Source organism: Mesoplodon mirus, assembly GCF_964341445.2.
Source record: "Mesoplodon mirus genome assembly, chromosome: 3".
NCBI lineage: Eukaryota > Metazoa > Chordata > Mammalia > Artiodactyla > Ziphiidae > Mesoplodon > Mesoplodon mirus.
Window position 1 is genome coordinate 148945690 of NC_138978.1, and position 23970 is coordinate 148969659.

The 23970-nt window shown below is 38.0% G+C and overlaps 1 protein-coding gene across 1 annotated transcript in view; it reads right to left on the reverse strand.

Annotated features, from left to right (window-relative positions):
• Window positions 1-311: 311 nt before the first annotated feature.
• Window positions 312-23970, reverse strand: part of LOC309799292 (C4b-binding protein alpha chain-like) — a gene marked incomplete at its 5' end in the record, with an annotated part of 66212 nt that continues 42553 nt past the window's right edge. Inside the window, 5 exons of the mRNA XM_082612244.1 lie at window positions 312-716; window positions 1308-1483; window positions 2592-2762; window positions 22410-22546; window positions 23496-23725. Of these exons, the coding sequence (XP_082468370.1) occupies window positions 579-716; window positions 1308-1483; window positions 2592-2762; window positions 22410-22546; window positions 23496-23725 (852 nt within the window). The 3' untranslated portion in view covers window positions 312-578. The remainder of the gene's footprint in view (window positions 717-1307; window positions 1484-2591; window positions 2763-22409; window positions 22547-23495; window positions 23726-23970) is intronic.

The window sequence follows — 23970 nt, forward strand, 5'->3', positions numbered from 1 at the left end:
TTATTATTGGATGGAGGGGATGTCAAGCAAAACCAAATATACCTTAAATATAAAGAGGAACTGAGAAGTTGTTCCAGAGAAAATATTGGTAATCAATAGAAAGAGAAAGGCGAAGACGGAAGAAGATGTGATATTTGACCTGGGCACTGAAGGGTGAGTAGGAAGTGAAGATGTAGTGTAAATACATCTCAGACAAGGCTCCAGTATGAAAATAGAAAAGAAGCATTAATTAGAGAAGCATCAGAAAGTGATTGATATAGGGCCCTAATTTCTCATTACAATGGAATCAAAGTGAAAACAAAGACACTACATTTTTGACAGGTGATTATTTATTTCTTCCATCCCACCAAATCTAAGGAAGCAGAAGCTTAAAATGAGATAGGATATAAACCACCAATAGTTCCACATTAGCAGTGGCATCAAAAATTTGAAAGATTCTTCTAACACAGGTATTTTTTCAGTAAATAATAGCACTTAAGGACCAGTAGAGTTGCTAATGAGGGAAATGTACCTAATTCTCTGTTTTTAAGGGGAAGAGAGGGGAAATAGATGTACTGATTTTTAACTGGTGCTCAACTTCAAGTCTGTGGCTCCAATCTTTCAATCTCCAGAGAGAGTTTATACACCTCCAGGGCCATTTTTACATCCTCTGGACTTGGGAGACACTGCATGAGTTTCCTGCCTGCGGGTACTTGTTCACAGCCTGTGAGAACTTCCTAAAAGAGATAAAAGGATGGTTTGAGAGGCTTCTCTCCAAACTGTGAAGGTATAAGATTACTTCAGGATGCCTATTGATGACAATAAAATTGGAGTATCAAGACCCTCCTTAGGACTGATGCAAGAAATCAGAAGATACTTTGTGCATCTCAGCAAAGTATTTACCCTAAGATTGAGACCAGCACTGCTCTAAGGCAGCAATGAAATTAAGCAGAGAAGGAACAGCACTGCAGAAGATACCCAGGGAACTTCTTCAGGGTGAGCTGAAGGGATGGATCTGATGTCTATGCAAAAGCATAGCACTTACTGTAATAGAAAATGCAGAGCTGGGAGCCAGGTTGCCTGGATCTATGGAACCCTCCTATCTAGGGTCTTGGTCTTTCTTGCTATAAAATAAGAGAATTAGAACTTGCTTTAAGAGCTCAACATGCACTTTGAGAGTAAAAGTGCTGATTCTGAAATTGATTTAAACAACTCAGAAATGAGTCCCAGTAAAAGTCAGATCTCATCAGTGTTGGCTGGGACAGTGCTCTGGAGCAGGTTACCATTTTTACAATGTGATAGAATACCCCGAGGTGTGTGCCACTTACCCACTCACACTTGGGCACTTCTGGGTACCAGGTTCTGTTCTCTGAGCAGATGATACTTGGAGAGCCGACCACACTATAACCAGAGTTACACTGGACAGTGACATTTTCAGGCTCAACATACTGATCCTTGTCCAGAGACACAGTTCCATCTTTTATCTCTGGTTTCAGACACAGAGCTGTAATGGAAACGTGATTTTGATCAGTTTGTGATCCTCAGAATAAGACCTTACAATAGTAAAGAATACTGGGGGGTTAGAAACACTGGTAATAAATTATGCCTGCAGTCTGAGAGTTGTTCTTTAACTACATTTATTGTATTATAACAATAAAATTAATAACAATAATGTTAATGTATAGCTATCATCAACATAAAACACTATTATTATCTACACTTTGCTGGAGAGAAAAATTAGATAAAGACAATTTATGTGACTTGTCTATTGTTGCGTAGCTTTTAGGTGACATGATTATGATATAAACCTAGGTATTGTGGTCTAAAATCTGAGTTTTAAAAACTACTGTATATCAAAACCTGACTCTTTTCAGCATCTTAAGTGTGTAATTTCTATTCTTATGCCCTTAGTATCTTCCTGTATTAAATGGAGACAATGGTGGGAAATTAGACACTTAAGTTGCTGTTAGCCGTGTGGTAAGAAAAAAAAAATGCACACCTAATCTTGGTCTCATATCAGGTCAGCTTATCTATGAGGAGGTGATAACATGCACCAGGTACTAATGGAGATATCAGATACTTCAAGGATGTTTGGGATTTTTGCATGAGTCCTCATCCTAACTTTCACAAGAATTCACTAAAATTTTGCTGAATCCTCACTCTTCTCTTCAATTAAAAATTATTATCTCTAACTCTTGAATATTGACAAAGGTAGTACTGTAGAGCAGCGTGAAAACTACGGTCCATTTAATGTGGTGCTGGGTTCATTGACGACTCATTGGAGAAAAATAAAATTTGACCCCTACTTTACACCATAAACCCATAGGAATTCCAAGTGGGCTGGGGATATCAATGTGAAAGGTAAAGCAACGAAGCTCTGGAAGATAACATAGAAGAATATTTTTGAGACAAATATTTTTTAACACCACACATATTTTTTAAACAACACAGTACCACATCCAGGTATTAAATACAGGAAATGAATAAGTAAATACATACATACATACATACAAATTTCTAAGTGCTGCCTCTCGCTGGGGGGAAACCACACTGTCAGAACTAGCATGGTGGCCCTACCATCTTAGCAAGAGCCATCAGTAAAGTGGAGTTACCTTTACACTCAGGAGCTAGAGATGACCAATGTGAATTTCTGCAGGTGATTTTTTCTTCTCCAACTAGAACATATCCTTCATCACATTTATACTGCACTATAGTAGTAAAGGATAAAATTGAACTCACATCTTCATAGGATCCATGGGCAATGCTGGGAAACCTGTTGCAGTCTTGAATGGCAAAAGAGAAGGGTAGAAGAGAATGAGCTAGAGTTTAATTAACTATTCAGAGTGATGGACTCTTCCCATTTTAGAGAACAAAGTCATTAAATTATACTGCTGAGGTATGTTTCATTTACTTAACAAAATTACTAGGAATGATTTATTGAGTTCTTAACCACTTGCTAGACACTGTGTTAATCATCATATATATGTTATACCATTTAATCCTCATGCTAACTCTCTGAGGCCGAATGAACATCAGACCCACATTAGAGAAAAGGAAACACAACCTTAGAGGAGTCAAATATTCTACACAAGGTCACAGCTAGTAAGTACCAGTAACATGAATCAAATTAAGGATTCAGCTCAGGTTTGTGTTAGTAGAAAGTCCACTGTCACTTTCTGGAATTCTGCTCTCGGTACTGATCATTGGACTTTCACTTTCTACGGCATCAGTGGATGCTTAAAGGTCATAAAATGAAAGTTTGGGCTGAAGAACAATACTCTCCTTGTGACTTGCAAAGCCTAGCAATGCTCCATATTTGGTTAAGCAAGTAGCTCAGAAACCAGTTAGAAAACTCTTACCACCCTCACTTAAAGACAATGTCAGGGATTTTAGACAGGTCAGGAATTTAAATTACTTTAAGAATAATACTTGGGGAGGTATTTTTATAAAGCTTTTGATATCCTGTGAACACCACCTGCAGTCCCAGGTGAGGCTAACGTGTGAGAGAATTTATGCTTCACATAGAGAGAAGGACCTTCAGGAGCTCACTGAGAAAACCTAATGTGGCTCCTTTCAGGCTGGGGAGACATTAGTCACAGCGAACTAGTGTCCAGCTCCTGTCTGAGAAATCTAAAAGGCAAAGGATGGGCTGTCTAGTGACAGGCACTCTAAGGCTCTAAGGTGAGAGTGAAGGACAGATCTCTGCTGTTTTGAGGTTGGCCTGGACTCCTGACATTATCAGAAGCAAGGCTGAGTTAGCACTTCCAGTAGATTAGAAATGGGCTGCATGAGAAAGACAGTCATGGTGGAATTGTCCTCACGCCAGTCCAAAAGGGTCTCCTGAGGTGGGAGGAAGCCCTCTGTAAAAACAAAATAACACTAGAAGTCACCAGATGATACCTAGGAGATAGGAAATAGGAAATGAACAACCAGAATCAGAGGTGGATCCCTGGATCAGCCAGACCCTGAACTGCAAATTGTATTTAGCAGATCCTCAGTGATGATGGAGGAAAAATTAAAAAAAAAAAAAAAAAAAAAAACCTCACAAGAGAGAATAAGCTTTAAATACCCATGAGGCCAAGAGCCAGCTCAGGTTCTTGTTTCCCTTACCTGTGCTCCTCCCAAAACTTCAACTCTGGAGGGTTCAGAAAGCATAGTAACGGTAACTCCAAGTAAGTTCTGTTTTAGTTGTGAGGAAAAGAAATTCACCTGTGTATAAATCAACAGCTTCCATACAGCATTTCTTAAACCTCAGATTAAGCACCTCCATAAAAATATAAAAATGGCTCTTAGTTTTTATAAGTAAGCACATATATGCAGTTCTGTACTGGGCTTTTCTTGCAGTGTATTTTAAAATATAAGATTTAACCATACAAATAGTTCTACCACAACACTAGTCACACTTGTGCCAGAGGATTAGAACAGGAAATTAGTTCTGTAGGAGAAGGTGGTGACAGAACTGGGCACCAGAGTATCCAGGGAAGGCATCCAAGAATAAGTTGGAGATAACTTGAAGGACGGATAGAAGGTAAGTAGTTGACAAGATGTGAGAGGCAGATGGATATTGAGGCAATGGCAAAGTCTCTGGCCTCAGAAGGTCATTACTGTGAGAGAGGGGAGGCAGAATCAGAAAGGGAGATTCACATCAGAGTTGGCAGACATTAAATGCCATTTCAGAGAGTCAGGGCCATGGGTAATGGGAAGATTTGTGGGAACAGAAGAGAAAGGGAAAGGGAAACAGAAACATGAAAAAATAATTGAAAGACTTGTTGACAAATTTGATAAGGCTTTGCTCTACTACCTCAGTCTCTAGAAGAGGGGAATTTAGAGATGAAGTTGGAAGACTGAAAATCCCCAAGCATAAAGTTCTTTATCCTGTACTGATACTATAACCTAAATTAATACTGTCCCTCAATAATGTTCATGCATCTGATATGAAAAATCATCTTTCAAATATAGATATTCTTTAATTAACCCATGCTTTCCCCCTTATCAGTCTCAGTGAGGAAGAAAACATGGCTTCCACATTGACAAATCAGTAAGTTAGCTCACATAAGAGTATTCAGCCATTATTTTCAGTTCAGAATTTTCCCTCTAAGCTATCCCAAATCTCCCATTTTTATGCCATGACAGCTGTTTCAGGGAACAAATTCATAAATATTTTAAATTTATTATGAATATTAATTCTCCTAGATAAAATGTTAGCTAACAAAAGAGTAAAACATCACTTTGCTTAAAGGACATTTCCATCTGAATTCTGTAAAAATAAATTAATTTTCATAGTGACAGTTCTTCAGTTCTGGTAAGTTCTCTCAAATCCTTTGACTTCTCATTCATTGCTAAAAATTTTCTTATATTTCAATAGCCATGCCGTACTTTTATATAATGGTTTAGAATTCATGAAGTACTCTATATTTTTACTCTAGAAAATTTACTCCATATTTGTAATAACAGAAAATATTTTTGTCTATGGATGGAATTTTTAAAAATTAAGCAGTAACTAAGATTGTAGATGGTATAATTAACCTATTTGGAAAGTAATTTGTTTTAAGCATTGTAGAGCATTTAAATTCAAGAAATTGATTTAAAAATTAAAGATTATTCCTTGCTAAAGCAGTCTCACAAGAATTTTTGCATTTCAACACTTTGTTATTCTAGACACTATAAAATCCTCTATCTGAATTGGAACAATTTCTTTTATACTTAAATTTTATTTCTTATTAATACAGTTCATTGCACTCTCTCAAAAAGATTATGATATACCACCATTTCACTGAATTTGTTTTGTTTTTCTTTTTTTTTTTTTTACATCTTTATTGGAGTATAATTGCTTTACAATGGTGTGTTAGTTTCTGCTTTATAACAAAGTCAATCAGCTATACATATACATATATCTCCATATCTCCTCCCTCTTGTGTCTCCCTCCCACCCTCCCTATCCCACCCCTCTAAGTGGTCACAAAACACTGAGCTGATCTCCCTGCATTTCACTGTATTTGATTAATTCTTAATTGGGTATTTTTCTCCATATGTTAGAGAAAATACCCCCTTTTCCCATAACCTCTGTACTCACCACACAAGCAGGAAGGACACAGCAATAGCACCAAGACCCCAAAAAGATGCAGTGCTGGGAAAATGCAAGACAAATTGGCGGCCATGGCACAGTCTCAGAGGGGCCACAGTGGTGCTCAGTTGTTCTCAGACACCTTGAATAAAGATGAGGAAAAGTAAGCAACAGTTGAAATGGTGCCTAAGCAAAGAAAAGCAGCCTTGGCAAAGCCCAGCTATGTGTCACTAAAGGGGAGGGGTTGGGGGAGTGACTAGAAGGCCAGGTGCTTGGCATAGCTCTGACAGGGACAAGCTCAGAAGGCCCCTTCTTGGGCAGAAGCATCTGGAGGCCTCAGGAATTCTGTATGTATTTACTATTGTAACCCCAAGACTTTCTTGAAGTTCAGATACAGAACATGATGAATTCCTCTCTGGATTTATATACATGATATTCTCTGAGTAAACAAGAGCACATGATGCAAGGACTTCAGCTCATGATGCACAGTGTCTGATGCACAGTTGTCTCCTCAGGAGGCAGAAGCCATAGCATGAGGGGAGATAAGACATCTGAGAAGCAGTCCCTGTCCAGGGAGTGGTTTCTTTAATCAGGGGTATGAATTGTTCATAGATAAATAGGTTTTTTTAAAGTCTAGAAAATTATGTTCTCCCTAGATAGCCCACAGTCTAGCCAGAACAGAGTAAAATGTCTCTCAGTGTGAAAAAACTAAAGATCTTGCCCAAACAATAATTATTCTCACAGTACTTCAGTAGGAACTTCTTTTCCCTATTTCCTGGGTCTTCTAATGCACATAAAAAAAAAAATAATTCACTCTAGGAAGATATTCTAGTGTAGAAACGATTTTAACCTGTGTTCATAGCACAGAAAAAGCAGGCACTGAAAGTTAAATTGTTGAAGATGATGAGTTAAGAAGAAAGGAAGATTTATTATGACTCTCAGAATATCTGAATGATGCTGGATTTGAGTGAAGCCCCAAATTTTGTCTCTAAGCACTAAAAGACAAGTGGATGGAAGGCACATGTGTTATTTTTCATGGATTATTAACCCCAAGACTAAGATTTCTCTTAACCATCTGGGACTGCCTATTCATCCAGATCATTTCCTAAATTTTGTCTCCTTAAGTGGGCCAGAAGAAACTACTAACCTGGATTCTATACTTTGCCCACCAACTGTGGATTACTGTTCCTAGAGGAGATGAAGATAGTTGGCTAAACAAAAGAGAAGACTAAGTTCTGGAAATTGTCTTAATGAGCTTCACTACTCAGCTGACCTGGAGTGACTCTACATATCAATAATAGACAAAATGCTTACTTCTCAAAAATAAATGAGAAGAATTACCAAATATAGCTGAGTGAACTTCTTTGGCATACTAAAGAAAACAAAATTAAATTTCAACTTCCTAGATAGAAAGAAAAAAAATAAAATAAACCTACTAAATGGCTGCTGCCTTTAGAAAGAGGAGCCATAATAAAGCAATTTAAATGATTAACCAGAAAGTTTTGCTGACCTGCTTTTAATCTTTAAGCACATCACATACCAGAACTTTACCTAAGTTATCATAACTGATCCTCAAAAAAACCTGTGTCATGGTTCTTACCTTCCTCTTTGCATAGATTAAGAAACAGGTTTAAATAGATTAAGTAAACTGCTCCCAAACATTTCAGATAATTAGCAGCTAAGCCAAATTCTGAACCCAAGACTGCTTATAAATTCAAGATTTTTTCTTTATACCAAAATAATTTCCACTTACTGGCCAATAATGATTTTCTTTCAGAACATTAAACCAACCATTTGGCAGTAAATCAGCATTGTTGGCCTTTACTCAATAGTAGTCTCACCCTCCAGTTGCTGTTGGTGCTACAGTTAATGGCTTGGACCTGTGACCTCCTCCAGAGAATGTGCTGGGATGGCAAGAAACACCCCATCCTGATGTACCTAGGAAGTTATACCCTGTCCCCCAAGAGCAACGAATGCCGACTGATATTGGAATACAAAAGCCATGACTCCTTGCCTCAAGGCTGGACAACGCTGTGGTGCAATCTACACTCTAGAGCCACCATGGATCAGTGGATTCTCCACTTAACCTGAGAACAGTCCTTGATCAGCTCCTTTCTCTCCGTATCCTGCTGCTTTATTCCCCTAGAGTTGTTTTTTGTTTGTTTTTGCTGAAGATCACAGCATCAAAAATTCACATGCATCTGAATGCCTTCTGAAGAAGCTGACTGAAGACAGTTTGTACCACTAATGCATCTAGGAAGCAAACTCTAAGAATGGGATTCTAGAATTGGATCATTCTTCAGCCAACTGACCATCAGGACTCCATCTCTGGTGATTCATGTAATATTGATAGTCCTGGCTTGCTGTATCCTTGCAACAAAAAATATTTTTACCTGGTAAACTCTCATGGCATGTAGATGGAAGGAGATGTGCAATATCTCTGACATTTGAGAAGTGTAATAAAAATAGCAATTATTAGGATTTTGCAAGGGACAGCTGAGTACCATTGATGCAAGCCCAGTACCCCTTGCCTGAAAATGAGAGCTCAACACAGTCAATCACAATTCAAATCCAAGTGTGAAAGCTACTAGTTACTATTTAAAGAAACAGTTATCTCAGGTAGCTGGAAGGCTAATCATGCTAAGGTCCAGGTTCAGGGTATAATCATAAAGGAATACTAGAACTTCAATAAAAGGTGAATTCTTAGCCCTGGCAAGTCTCCTACTCAGACTCAGGGCCCTTTTGGAAGAAGTGGTGCCTTTAGATTTTCAATGAGGATACCTGGGTAGATGCACTACAGAACCATGAACACCAGATTCCCCTAAACCCAAAGAGCCTATATAACTGGCCCAGTATCCCTTGTTATAAGATAGTGCCCCTGTTGCTTGAAGACCATGCAGAGGAATCAAATGTGACAGGTATCTTATAAGGCCATAATTTCCCTCCTCAAGATTTATCCCCCACCTCCCCTCCAGGCATCAGACCAATAGCTGGAATCAAACCTCAGCATGAACTGACTAAAGACATGCCAGACCTGCTGAGGGAAGAGAGAAATCATATGCAGGATCTATGGGACCTAGTTAGCATGAGTTTGGAGATAGGAGAGCATGCCTAGGAGGGAATCCCAAAGCCGGATAAGGGAGAGTTTGTCAGGATAGGGGACATTCTCCCTTAACACAAGATTTAACACCCTGGCAAGTGCCCTCAGTGTCAGTTCTTACATGTTTCTGGATGATTTGGGAAGGTTAGTAAAAATGATGGTCAATATTAAATGTGTAGAGATGCCAGAACAGCCATGGCAGGCTAAGTAGGAAGTGATCAAAGGCTCAGAGAAGTAGATGTGTTAGAATGATCTAATTTATAAAACCAGAAGACCAACCTGCTATCTTCTTCATGGGAGCCCTGAGGACAATAAGGAATGTACCAGTGACAAGGACCAAAATTATACAGTAACTTAGTTGTGGCTGGCCCTCTGAAGGCTTCATCTTATGGTAGGAGATGCTGTTATCAAACATGGCTGTTTAGCAGCACTGGGGAATATAGAATCCCAGGATAGCAGGGCTAAGTGGAAGAACTTAACCTTCAAAAGCAGGTTAGGTGAAAAATACTGGAGGGCTAGAACCAGGGAGTTGCAAGAGATGTGCCTAGGATGCAAAATTAAATAAGAACTTATTCTCAGGTTGTGGAAATGCTGACCCTGAAAATGAGAGCCTCCTTAAGAGTGAGGCAGGTAGGGCAGTAAGGTTGGAATGCAGCCAAGGGAAGAGGATATCCTGACCTGTAGAATCTGTGAAGAGGGTTAATAGATATGATGTTTCTTAGGGTAAGGATCAGCCAACATGGGAATTTCTTGATATATAATTAAAAGAGGTCAAGAATGAATGATACAAAGACCAAGGTCAGATACTTCCATTGAATGTCATGATCTTTTACTCAGTTACCTTCTGCTCTCCCCATTTGGTAATTTTCTCACCAGTTCTCAGACTGAAAGTGAGGACAGATTCCTGTGAGGAAGGACTGTTCAACACCATGGCAAGTATATATATTGTATACTTCTCCAGTCCTTGCCCCAAAGGAATCTTCAGTAATTTACTTAAGTCATTGTGCACTAGAATCTTTAGAGACTTGTTGGATCTGAACTATCTTTGGTACCTGGGAACATAAAGTGTCACCATGACCCCATTAAAATAGATGCTACAGGGGCCAGGCAATAAAAGGATTCCTAGTTCATGTCAATCTCACAGTGATCTACTGGGTTTTTGGACCCACCTGGTGGTCATTTCTGTGATCCTCAAGTGTATAGCAGTTCATAGGACCTTCACATTAGTACTCTGATCTTTGGAATGAAAGCTATCAAGGTAAGGAAACCTATGTTTAAAAAAAAAAAAGCTATAAATATTATCATTTACTGCTAAAACACTGAATGCTTTTCCCTTAAGATTAGAAGTTGAGGCAAGTATACTGACTCTCATCAGTCCTATTCAGCAAAATATTGGAGGACCTAGCTAGTGCAATAAGGAAAGAAAAATGAATAAAAACATACAGTTTGGAAAGGTAGAAACAAAACTGCTTATTTGCAGACAGCATGATTGTTTATTTGGTAAATTCCAAAGAATTTATAGAAAATCTGCTAGGACTAATTAGAGAATTTAATAAGATCACAATATACATGATCAATATATAAAAATCAATTGTATTTCTATATACCAGCAATGAAAAATTGAAAACTGAAATTTAAAAAGTACTACCATCTCAAAGGTAAAATGCTGAGTGACAAAAGCTATCTCCAAAAATCACCCACTGTACGACTCCATTTGTAAAACAGTCAAAGTGACAAAATATAGATATGGAGAACAGATTAGTAGTTACCAGTGTTAGAGATGGTGGGCCAGGGAAAAGGGGTGAGTGTGAATATAAAGGGATAGATCAATGGGGATATTTGTGGTGATGGAATAATTCTGTATCTTGATTGCTGTGGTTGCTCCACAAGTCTACACTGTGATAAAATAGCTGAGAACTATACACACATATTGAACAAATGTCAATTTTCTGATATATTGATATTGTTATAAATCTCTAAGATATAATCATTAAAAGACATTAGGTGGTGGGTACTTGGGACCTCTCTGGACTACCCTGGTTTCTTTCTGTGAACCCATAATTATCTCACAATTAAACGTTAGTAAAACAGCACAATCTCTATATGGTGCATGGCAGCTGAAAACACCAAAACATTCATAAAGAAAACAAAACCTAGTTAAATGAGTGATATGAGTGATATGAGTGATATGCCATGTTCATGGATTAAAAGACTAAACATTATTAAGATATCAATTACCTTGAAATTTGTCTAGAGATTCAAAGCATTACCATCCAAATCTCAGCAGATTTGTACAAGTTGATTAACTATTTTTTTAAATTAATTAATTTATTTATTTATTTTGGGCTGGGTTGGGTCTTCGTTGCTGCACACAGGCTTTCTCTAGTTGTGGCGAGCAGGGCCTACTCTTCATTGGGGTGCTCAGCCTTCTCATTGCTGTGGCTTCTCTTCTTGTGGTGCATGGACTTCAGTAGTTGTGGCATGTGGTCTCAGTAGTTGTGGTGCACAGGTTTAGTTGCTCCATGGCATGTGGATCTTGCTGGATCAGGGCTCAAACCTGTGTCTCCTGCATTGGCAGGCAGATTCTTAAACACTGTGCCACTAGGGAAGTCCATGATTAACTATTTCTTAAATGTACATGGATAAATAAGCCAAGGACCTAGAATAGCCCAAATAATTTTGCAAGAGAACAAAAAGTTGAAAGACTCATAACTCTTGATTTCAGACTTACTATATAACTATAATGATCAATACACTGTGGTATTGGCATGGACTTGGAGGTCGATGGAAAAAATAGAGTCAAGAAATACACTAACACATGTATGGTTAATTGATTATAGACAAAGGTGCCAAGGTAATGCAGGAGAAAGGGTAGACTTTTCAACAAATGGTACCAGAACAATTGGCCATCCACATGCAAAAATAAAAGGAAGCTTGACTCTTACCTTTCACCATATGTAAAAATTAACTCAAAATTGATAGTAGACATAAATATAAAACTAACCAATTTTAGAACCACTAGTTTAAGAGATATACTATTCATTCATTTCTCTATGTATACCAGGGTCTAAAATCTTTGTTATAGAACTGTATCTGTAACACATATGTGCCTGGACCTCAGTAGCTCAACTCCTTTCAAAAGTGTCAATGTTAACTCATATTTTACTATATCATCTCAGTTTTATAAAGAGATGATATTTTTGGCTTTTTGAAAAACTCATGAGCTGAGGTTGAAGGCATTATATATTATTCACTGTTCTTTGTAAAATAACCCCTGTGATAAATTTATTTTCTATTTTCATAACAGACCAAAAAAATTTCTCCTATAGAGTAATGCTTCTTTTTGCCAATCAATGTAAATATTTGATCCATTATATTTCCCACTTTTGAATGAAGATGAAGTCATTCAAAATTACTATGTAAATTAAATTTTAGTAAATTTGCTTCTATCTCTAATGTGATTTTGATTTTTTATTTTAGCAAGTTTAAACTATGAATATCTACTATAAACTCATATATTCTTTTCAAATTTTGAAATTATTGTTTCTGCTGCATAAGGTGCTAAACATTAAAAAAAAGAAAACTACTTAAGAAAACTCTTTAGCAGGAAAAAATTTCAGTATGTAAATACACATCATTTGTTATGTATAAATATTATGAGTGATAATTCCTTTATTTTTAAACCTAAAAATATCAGTATCAGAATGTTTATAATTTGCTAAAAATTATGGGAACACATGATTAGGAGCTATTCACTTTCACTATTAGATCAGAGGAATTTTAAGGAAACCTAGTTCCTTTTGAGACCCTTTGCTTCCCTAATGAGGTAGCAAAATGGCAGCTCAATTCATAGTCTACATTCGGATAAAATGTTTCATCTGAAAGACTCTGATTCACCAGCTTCCTTCTCTCCAGGCTCTCTCATTGAACCTGAAAAAAGAATGAGTCACATACTTATAGTTTCCCTGTAGTCAGAGAATAATAGTTAGCAGCAGAAGTTTTTTTATTGACCTTTTGTTCGGCTCAATTAGTAACAAATTAGCATATCGTGTAACTTCAGACATTCTTTATTCGTGATATAATAGTCAGTACATACTGTGGGCAAACCTCTAATGGAAATACAAAGATGAACTTAAAATGAATCATTCCACTTAAAACAAGGAGATGAATGCAACCACTCTACTTTCTAGGGACAGGAGCAATCATTTCAAGAAAGAAAGTAAACGATCCCAATGCTAAGTGTGGGAAAGTAATGTTGCAGTGGAAATAGGTTGAGGAGCTTAGGGAGAAGCAGAGAAGCAGTAATCTCATCTTGCTTGGTAGAAATTCAAGTTAATAAAGAAGCAGGCAAGAGACTGGATGATCCTTCTTGGAAGAAGCTGGACAGCAACAGAAAAGATACCAATAAACACTGATGTTTGGGGATTCTCCTGAATTTGTTAGGGTAAAACTAAGCTGCTAAAACAAAGGCAGCAATTCATGTCTTTTTCATGCAACAGTCTAGAGGCAGATGTGTATTCAGATTAGTCAGCAACTCTGTCCAAAGAGGTCAGGCAGGGATCAGGCCTCTTCTTCTTTGTCGTGCCAACATCCCCAAGCATGTTGTCCCCATCAGCATGGTGGAAGTTCACTCACCAACACCCTGTCAGCATTTCAGCCCTCATAGGGTGAAAGAGGAAGTGGAAGGTAAGCAGCTTCCTTTTCAGGAAAGTGACTAGGAAGCTGCACCCTTTGGGTGGTTGCTCCAAGGGAGGCTCTAGCTGAGGAGCCATTTCCCCTGCTAATATCTAAAAGGGTGAGAGTAGTTCTATTACTTGAAGGAGGTAGGGGGAAATGGATAATAGGAAACAACCACCTCTGCTATGGCCCCCAACAAGAAAAAACTAGCTCACTGCCTAATCTCCACATGTACATAGAACCTAAATCAGTTTTTGTGGGCCTCACCCTTGAAAATGAACATACCATCCAGAATCATCATCAACAGATATTTGCAATGAATAGAAATTCCAAAGAAACTGTTATTAATATGCTCTGAGATATCCTGAAATATCTGAGTAGTCAGCACATCCCTAAAGAACAGAACACATTTTAAAATGATGTGAACATTTTATAAAATCAATAAAATTGTTAAAATACAAAGTCAAGGAAATATCCCCAAAGACCATGGGAGAGGGGTGAATCAGAGATTATGGTATAGGAGGCAGAAAGAAAATTTAAGAAAATTATGGGATGTTCAATATCTGCCTAGTAGGATACCCATAAAGAAAAAAGAAAAATAAATGGAGAAGAGAAATATGAAGAAACTATACCAAATGTATAGAAACTATACAAAATGTCTCTGAAAAAAAAAGAATAAAAGAGTCTTTGTAGAAGATTAGATATGAAAAAAGTCCTATATAATTAATAATTTAAATGACTTCTGAATTCTCCATTGCAATATTGGAAACTATCGTACTAAGAAGATATTCTTTCAAAGTGCTAAAAGAAAATTATTTTTAATTTAGTTTTCTACACCCAGGAGACTTATCAATAAAGTGTTCAGATGAAGACAGTTTAAACATGCAGGAATTCAATATTTTACTTTCTATACATCATTTCCTAAGCAGTTCCTTGAGGGTGTACTCCAGTAAAATGAGGAAATAAATTAAGAAAGAGGAGAACATGAATCCAAGAAGCTTAGACAGAGTAGGAAGCAAGCACATAGACATGAGACTTCCTACTTCTGCTGAAGTGTGTAGCAGATAGAGTCAAAGTCCTGTCAATATCACTAGGGCCCTACCAATTCAGCACACGCTGCACAATTTCCAAAAGCCAATGTATCTGCTTTGTTTTGCCCAGGCTTTTTCCAGAGCTATTGAAGGCTACTCTGACAGCTTGTAGAGCAGGTCAAAAATACCAGGTAATTAGCACTTCCCCAAAGTGGACCTTAACACCTATGAGGGATGGAAGACATTGTATCAGTACCCCAGCTCCCTTGCCTTTGAGTGGAATAAATCTCAGGCATGTGTTTGACACCCCCTTTATAGTTTCCCAGTGAGTTTAGATTCCAGTCAGCCACAGACGTAGGTGGCTTAACAACACAACTCTTTTTGGCTGCCTTCCCTTGTCTGTCTCATTGCCTCACTCAATTTCTTAAATACTCATAAACAAATTTTGAGCACATACCTAAAATCTACCAAGTATTTCTGAATATATAACACACTTAAAACATCAATTACCTATTACTCAATACACTCACAAGTGGGTTTTTTTTTGCAGCAGAACACAATGATATGATACAATATAACATATGAAACAGTTTCTTTATTCTCCTCTCAAAAAAAATTATCCAAATGTAAATAAAGAGTGGAATGCCTTGCTTAAGATATAAAACCAGGGGAAGAGTGACACACCTGGAAAGAGCATGGAAGCTTCATGTCCTTCCCACATACTTTTTTCTATGTATCTCTTCAATCTGGCTGTTCCTGAGTTATATCCTTGTGGAATAAACTGGTAATCTAGTACAACCAATTCATACTACAGAACCACTTCCAGAGGACTTTGGATTTCACAAGAGAAACCATCAATGGGGACCACTGGGAAACATCTGATTTCCCAGGGTCTTTGTGCTCACACCTGAGCCTCTCAGGTGGGAGAGCCGAGTTCAGGACATTGGACCACCAGAGAACTCCCAGCCCCAGGTAATATCAATCAGTGAGAGTTATCCTAGACATTTCTGTCTCAACGTTAAGACCCAGCTCCACTCAACGACCAGCAAGCTCCAGTGCTGGACAACCCATGCCAAACACTAGCAAGACAGGAACACAACCTCACCCATTAGCAGAGAGTCTGCCTAAAATCAAAATAAGGTCACAGAAACCTCAAAACATACCACTGGACATGGTGCTGCCCACCAGAAAAACAAGATCCATCCTTATCGAAGAGAACACAGACACAAGTCCCTTCTACCAGGAAGCCTACACAACCCACCAAACCAACCTTACCCACTTTGGGCAGGCACCATAAACAACAGGAACTACAAACCTGCAGCCTGAGTAAAGGAGACCCCAAACACAGTAAGATAAGCAAAATGAGATGACAGAGAAATACACAGCAGATGAAGGAGCAAGGTAAAAACCCACCAGACCAAACAAATGAAGAGGAGATAGGCGGTCTACCTGACAAAGAATTCAGAGTAATGATAGTAAAGATGATACAAAATCTTGGAAGGAGAATGGAGAAAATACAAGAAAGTTTTAACAAGGACCTAGAAGAACTAAAGAGCAAACAAACAATGATGAACAACACAATAAATGAAATTTAAAATTCTCTACAAGGAATCAATAGCAGAATAACTGAGGCAGAAGAATGGATAAGTGACCTGGAAGATAAAAGAGTGGGAATAACTACCACAGAGCAGAATAAAGTAAAAAGAATCAAAAGAATTGAGGACAGCCTCAGAGACCTCTGGGACAACATTAAACACACCAACATTAGAATTATAGGGGTCCCAGAAGAAGAAGAGAAAAAGAAAGGGACTGAGAAAATATTTGAAGAGATTATAGTTGAAAACTTCCCTGATATGGGAAAGGAAATAATCAAGTCCAGGAAATGCAGAGTCCCATACAGGATAAATCCAAGGAGAAACACACCAAGACACATATTAATCAAACTATAAAAAATTAAATACAAAGAAAAAATATTAGAAGCAGCAAGGGAAAAGTAACAAATAACATACAAGGGAATCCCCATAAAGTTAACAGCTAATCTTTCAGCAGAAACTCTGCAAGCCAGAAGGGAGTGGCAGGACAGATTTAAAGTGATGAAATGGAAAAACCTACAACCAATATTACTCTACCCAGCAAGAATCTCATTCAGATTCAACAGAGAAATTAAAACCTTTACAGACAAGCAAAAGTTAAGAGAATACAGCAACACCAAACCAGCTTTACAACAAATGCTAAAGAAACTTCTCTAGGCAGGAAACACAAGAGAAGGAAAAGACCTATGATAACAAACCCAAAACAATGAAGAAAATGGTAATAGGAACATACATATTGATAACTACCTTAAATGTGAATGGATTAAATGCTCCAACCAAAAGGCATAGACTTCCTGAATGGACAAAAAAAACAAGACCCATATATATACTGTCTACAAGAGACCTACTTCAGACCGAGGGACACATACCGACTGAAAGTGAGGGGATGGAGAAAGATATTCCATGCAAATGGAAATCAGAAGAAAGCTGGAGTAGCAATTCTCATATCAGACAAAATAGACTTTAAAACAAAGACTATTACAAGAGACAAAGAAGGACACTACTTAACGATCAAGGGATCAGTCCAAGAAGAAGATATCACAATTGTAAATATTTATGCACCCACACCCAACATAGGAGCACTGCAATACATAAGGCAAATGCTAACAGCCATAAAGGGGGAAATTGACAGTACCACAATCATAGTAGGGAACTTTAACACCCCACTTTCACCAATGGACAGATCATCCAAAATGAAAATAAATAAGGAAACACAAGCTTTTAATGACACATTAAACAAGATGGACTTAATTTATATTTATAGGACATTTAATCCAAAAACAACAGAATACACATTTTTCTCAAGTCCTCATGGAATATTGTCCATGAGAGATCATATCTTGGGTCACAAATCAAACCTTGGTAAACTTAAGAAAACTGAAATCGTATCAAGTATCTTTTCTGACCACAATGTCATGAGACTAGATATCAATTACAGGGAAAAAAACTGTAAAAAAAATACAAATACATGGAGCCTAAACAATACACTACTAAATAAACAAGACATCACTGAAGAAATCAGAGGATATGAAAAAATACCTAGAAAAAAATGACAATAAAAACACGATGGCCCAAAGCCTATGGGAAGCAGCAAAAGCAGTTCTAAAATGGAAGATTATAGCAATACAATCCTACCTCAAGAAACAAGAAACATCTCAAATAAACAACCTAACCTTACACCTAAAGCAATCAGAAAAACAAGAACAAAAAAAAACATTCAACATTAGAAGAAGGAAAGAAATCATAGGGCTTCCCTGGTGGTGCAGTGGTTGAGAGTCCGCCTGCCGATGCAGGGGACACGGGTTCGTGCCCCAGTCCGGGAAGATCCCACATGCCATGGAGCGGCTGGGCCCGTGAGCCATGGCCGTTGAGCCTGCGCATCTGGAGCCTGTGCTCCACAACGGGAGAGGCCACAACAGTGAGAGGCCTGCGTACCACAAAAAAATAAAATAAAAATAAAATAAAATCATAAAGATCAGATCAGAACTAAATGAAAAAGAAATGAAGGAAATGATAGCAAAGATAAATAAAACTAAAAGCTGGTTCTTTGAGAAGATAAACAAAATTGATAAACCATTACCAGACTCATCAAGAAAAAAAAGGGAAAAGATTCGAATCAACAGAATTAGAAATGGAAAATGAGAAGTAACAACTGACACCACAGAAATACAAAGTATCATGAGAGATTACTACAAGCAATTATATAGAAATAAAATGGACAACCTGGAGGTAATGGACAAATTCTTGGAAAAGTACAACCTTCTGAGACTGAATGAGGAAGAAAAAGAAAATATAAACAGACAATCACAAGCACTGAAATTGAAACTGTGATTAAAAATCTTCCAACAAACAAAAGCCCAGGACCAGATGGCTTCACAGGCAAATTCTACCAAACATTTAGAGAAGAGCTAACACCTATCCTTCTCAAACTTTTCAATAATATAGCAGAGGGAGGAACACTCCCAAACTCATTCTATGAGGCCACCATCACCCTGATACCAAAACCAGACAAAGATGTCACAAGAAAAAACTACAGGCCAATATCCTTAATGAACATAGATGCAAAAATCCTCAACCAAATACTAGTAAACAGAATCCAACAGCACATTAAAAGGATCATAAACCATGATCAAGTGGAGTTTATCCCAGGAATGCAAGGATTCTTCAATATACACAAATCAATCAATGTGATACACCATATTAACAAACTGAAGAAGAAAAACCATTTGATCATCTTAGTAGACGCAGAAAAAGCTTTCAACAAATTTCAACACCGATTTATGATAAAAACTCTCCAGAAAGTAGGCATAGATGGAAGTTATGTCAACATAATAAAGGCCATATATGACAAACCCACAGCCAACATTGTTCTCAATGGTGAAAAACTGAAACCATTTCCACTAAGATCAGGAACAAGACAAGGTAGCCCACTCTCACCAGTATTAGTCAATATAATTTTGGAAGTTTTAGCCACAACAATCAGAGATGAAAAAGAAATAAAAGGAATCCAAATCAGAAAAGAAGTAAAACAGTCACTGTTTGCAGATGAAATGATACTATACACAGAGACTCCTAAAGATGCTACAAGAAAACTGCTGGAGCTAATCAATGAATTTGGTTACATAGCAGGATATAAAATTAACACACAGAAATCTCTGGCATTCCTATACACTAATGGTGAAAAATCTGAAAGAGAAATTAAGGAAACACTCCTATTTACCATCGCAACAAAAAGAATAAAATACCTAGGAATAAACCTACCTAAGGAGACAAAAGACCTATATGCAGAAAACTATAAGACACTGATGAAAGGAATTAAAGATGATACAAACAGATGGAGAGATATATCATGTACTTGCATTGGAAGAATTAATTTTGTGAAAATGACTCTACTACCCAAAGCAATCTACAGGTTCAATGCAATCCCTATCAAACTACCAATGGCATTTTTCACGAACTAGAGCAAAAAATTTCACAATTTGTATGGAAACACAAAAGACTCTGAATAGCCAAAGCAATCTTGAGAAAGAAAAATGGAGCTGGAGTAATCAGGCTCCCAGACTTCAGACTATACTACAAAGCTACAGTAGTCAAGACAGTATGGTACTGGCACAAAAACAGAAATATAGATCAATTGAACAGGATAGAAAGCCCAGAGATAAACCCACACACATATGGTCACCTTATTTTTGATAAAGGAGGCAAGAATATACAATGGAGAAAAGACAGCCTCTTCAATAAGTGGGGCTGGGAAAACTGGACAGCTACATGTAAAAGAATGACATTAGAACACTCCCTAACACCATACACAAAAATAAACACAAAATGGATTAAACCTAAATGTAAGGCCAGACACTATTAAAACTCTTAGAGGAAAACATAGGCAGAACACTCTATGACATAAATCACAGCAAGATCCTTTTTGACCCACTTCTAGAGAAATGGAAATAAAAAGAAAAATAAACAAATGGGACCTAATGAAACTTAAAAGCTTTTGCACAGCAAAGGAAACCATAAACAAGACGAAAAGACAACCCTCAGAATGGGAGAAAATACTTGCAAAGGAAGCAAGTGACAAAAGATTAATCTCCAAAATATACAAGCAGCTCATGCAGCTTAATATAAAAAAACCAAACAAACCATCCAAAAATGGGCAGAAGACCTAAATAGACATTTCTCCAAAGAAGATTTACAGATTGCCAACAAACACATGAAAGGATGCTCAACATCACTAATCATTAGAGAAATGCAAATCAAAACTACAATGAGATAGCACCTCCCCCCAGTCAGGATGGCCATCATCAAAAAATCTACAAACAATAAATGCTGGAGAGGGTGTTGAGAAAAGGGACCACTCTTGCACTGTTAGTGGGAATGTAAGTTGATACAGCCACAATGGAGAACAGTACAGAGGTTCCTTAAAAAACTAAAAATAGAACTACCCTATGACCCAGCAATCCCACTACTGGGCATATACCCTGAGAAAAGCATAATTCAAAAAGAGTCATATACCACAATGTTCATTTCAGCTCTATTTACAATAGCCAGGACATGGAAGCAACCTAAGTGTCCATTGACAGATGAATGTATAAAGAGAATGTGTCATATATATACAATGGAATATTACTCAGCTATAAAAAGAAATGAAATTGAGTTAGTTGTAGCGAGATGGATGGACTTAGAGACTGTCATACAGAGTGAAGTAAGTCAGAAAGAGAAAAACAAATACCATATGTTAACACATCTATATGGAATCTAAAAAAAAAAAAGGTTCTGAAGAACCTAGGGGCAGCACAGGAATAAAGATGCAGACATAGAGAATGGATTTGAGGACACGGGGAGGGGGAAGGGTAAGCTAGGACAAAGTAAGATAGTGGCATGGACATATACACACTACCAAATGTAAAATAGATAGCTAGCGGGAAGCAGCCACATAGCACAGGGAGATCAGCTTGGTGCTTTGTGACCACCTAGAGGGATGGGATAGGGAGGATGGGAGGGAGATACAAGAGGGAGGAGATAGGGGGATATATGTATATGTATAGCTGATTCACTTTGTTATAAAGCAGAAATTAACACACCATTGTAAAGCAATTATACTCCAATAAGGATGTTAAAAAATAATAATTAAATTAAATTAAATTAAACTAAAAAATCTTAAGGGTTGAAACCCTGCTAGTACGGCCCAACTCACCATGAAGAGATCACATCAGCACCTACTGAATAAACAAAATATATGAATGATTAAGAATTTGCTATTTGCCTTAGCCTGCCAAGAAGCAGTCCTTGAGACAAGGATTTGAGTGCAGTAAATTTAGCTGATAGGTAATTCTAGAATGCATCATTAAAGGAATAGAGATGTAAAAATGTAAGGGAATAAATTGAACACAGCTTGCATTGGTGAGCAGGCATGTTCTGGAAGGGATAGGTGGGGGAAGGGTTGGGAGAAGGATGCAATTTGGTACAACCACTTTGGAAAACTGCTGAACAAACACATACATACCTCTTGTGACCCAGCGATTCCATCCTTACGTATTTGTGCAAAAAAAGTACATATGTTCACAAAAGATGTGCAAAAATGTTCATAGCCAAAAAAATTGAAAATAAACCAAATGTCCATTAACAATAGAATAAATATGTAAATTGTGGTATATTTGTACAATGATGACATATTTAAAATAAATGGAAGTGAATGAACCTCAACTACACACAACATAGATGCATCTCACAAATATAATATTTAGGGGAAAAAGTCATGAAAGAAAGAACGCATAATGTATGATTCCATTTCTATAATTTTAAATAACATAAAACCAATCTGTGCTGTTAAAAGTGAGGATACTGGAATACTTTGCAGGGTAGAGTGGTGAGTTAGTAACAAACTGGAAGGGAGCCCCAAAGGACTTCTGCACTTTTAGTAATTTTTTTTTTTTATTGCTCTGGTTTCTAATCACAGAAGTGTTTTACTTTGAGAATCCAAGTTCTGTGCCCTATTCTGTTGATAAAGAGTAGGTAGGTTTCGGATATGTTGGGATGAGGAGTAAAAGCATTCAGGCAAAGGTAATGGTATAGACATATTTTGAATTTCCTGGATTGCATGCATTCTGAGGTACAAAAAAAAAAGAAGTTAATTGCTGACATCTGTGAATTTGTGTACTGGAGGTGTGACAAACTAACCAATATGACAGTGAACCCATGAGTAGTCATTAGTTAAATCCATTTCACATGTAACCTGCCTTTACTACTCAAGGTCGTTTTAATTGTTTCTATGTCCTCTAAGTAGCTCCTAGCCTAAACAATAAGATGTTTGCCCCAGTTGTTTTCCAGGGCCTTTCAGTCAGTTGCATCTGGTTGGACCTGAGCTGGCTGAGGCTGGATAGGACCACTGACCCTTCAACTGGGTATGTGTGAGTGTCCACTTGGTGACCTTTTGAACTTGCAGAGGCCCATAGCTTAGTTATACCTGTGCAGATGACAATTATCGCACCTTTTTCCAATCACCTTTCCCCACACTCCCCATGCTCCCTGTGCCTCAGACCACCCAGCTTCTTTATTCTTTATCCCATAAATACCCAAGCCCTTTGTCTTCAGGGAAGCAGATTTGAGATTTGTTCTCTCAACTCCTTGCAAGGTTTGGCTTGCTGTGCATGGAGCAAAACGAACGTGGTACAGTAACAATAACAGAGACAATCTGATATTTGAAGGGTGCTTATTTAATTAGCCAGCACTTCGGGTCCAGAAATTTAAACATTTGAATGACAAAAGTCTAGATTATCAAAAATTACACATTTTCAGTAGCAGTAATCATAATCCAGTGCTCCGAGCCCAGACGTTTATTACGAGTGATTGTGCTTAAGGAACAGTAGAGTTGTTGAACAGAGATTCCATACATTGATTTAAAGGCAAAAGTGGCCTCTTTTTTCCTCGTTTTAAAAAAATTTCTTAGTGATGTTCTTAAACTTGACTGTCTAGTTCCAATTGTTCAGGAGAAGGGGACCCCATCAGGCAACAAGTGAAAATGGGGACTGGCTGTCGCTAGTTTAAAGCCACCACCTCAGAACGATTTCGGGGACTGGTCTCTCTCTGCCCTGTGGGCTATGCAGGTGGCTGGGACCAGCTCTAGCTACAGGGGCCAGGAGGGTTCCAGCTGCCCGAGGCCTGCAGAAGAGGTGCATACTGTGCATGTGCAGGCCGCGCAGCTCGGGATAGCCAAGGAGCTGCAGTGCAGCAGGTGTCTGGGAGAGGGCCGGGTCCAGGAGGGGGCTTTTGGGGGTACAAGGCATCTGCCTAATTCCAAGGTATAACCTACACAAATGTGCATATTCTCCCTAAAGACAGGGCTGGAAGAATTGGCGGGTGGGCCAGGGTACCTTCCAATAAAAGACATCTGGTCTTCAAGACAGTTTATACAACTCTAGGGCCATTTTCACATTCTGCGGGCTTGGGAGACACTGCCTGAGGTGTCTGCCCATGTGCGCTTGCTCACAGACCTCAGGGACCTCCTAAAAGTGATTTAAAGAAAAGAGGT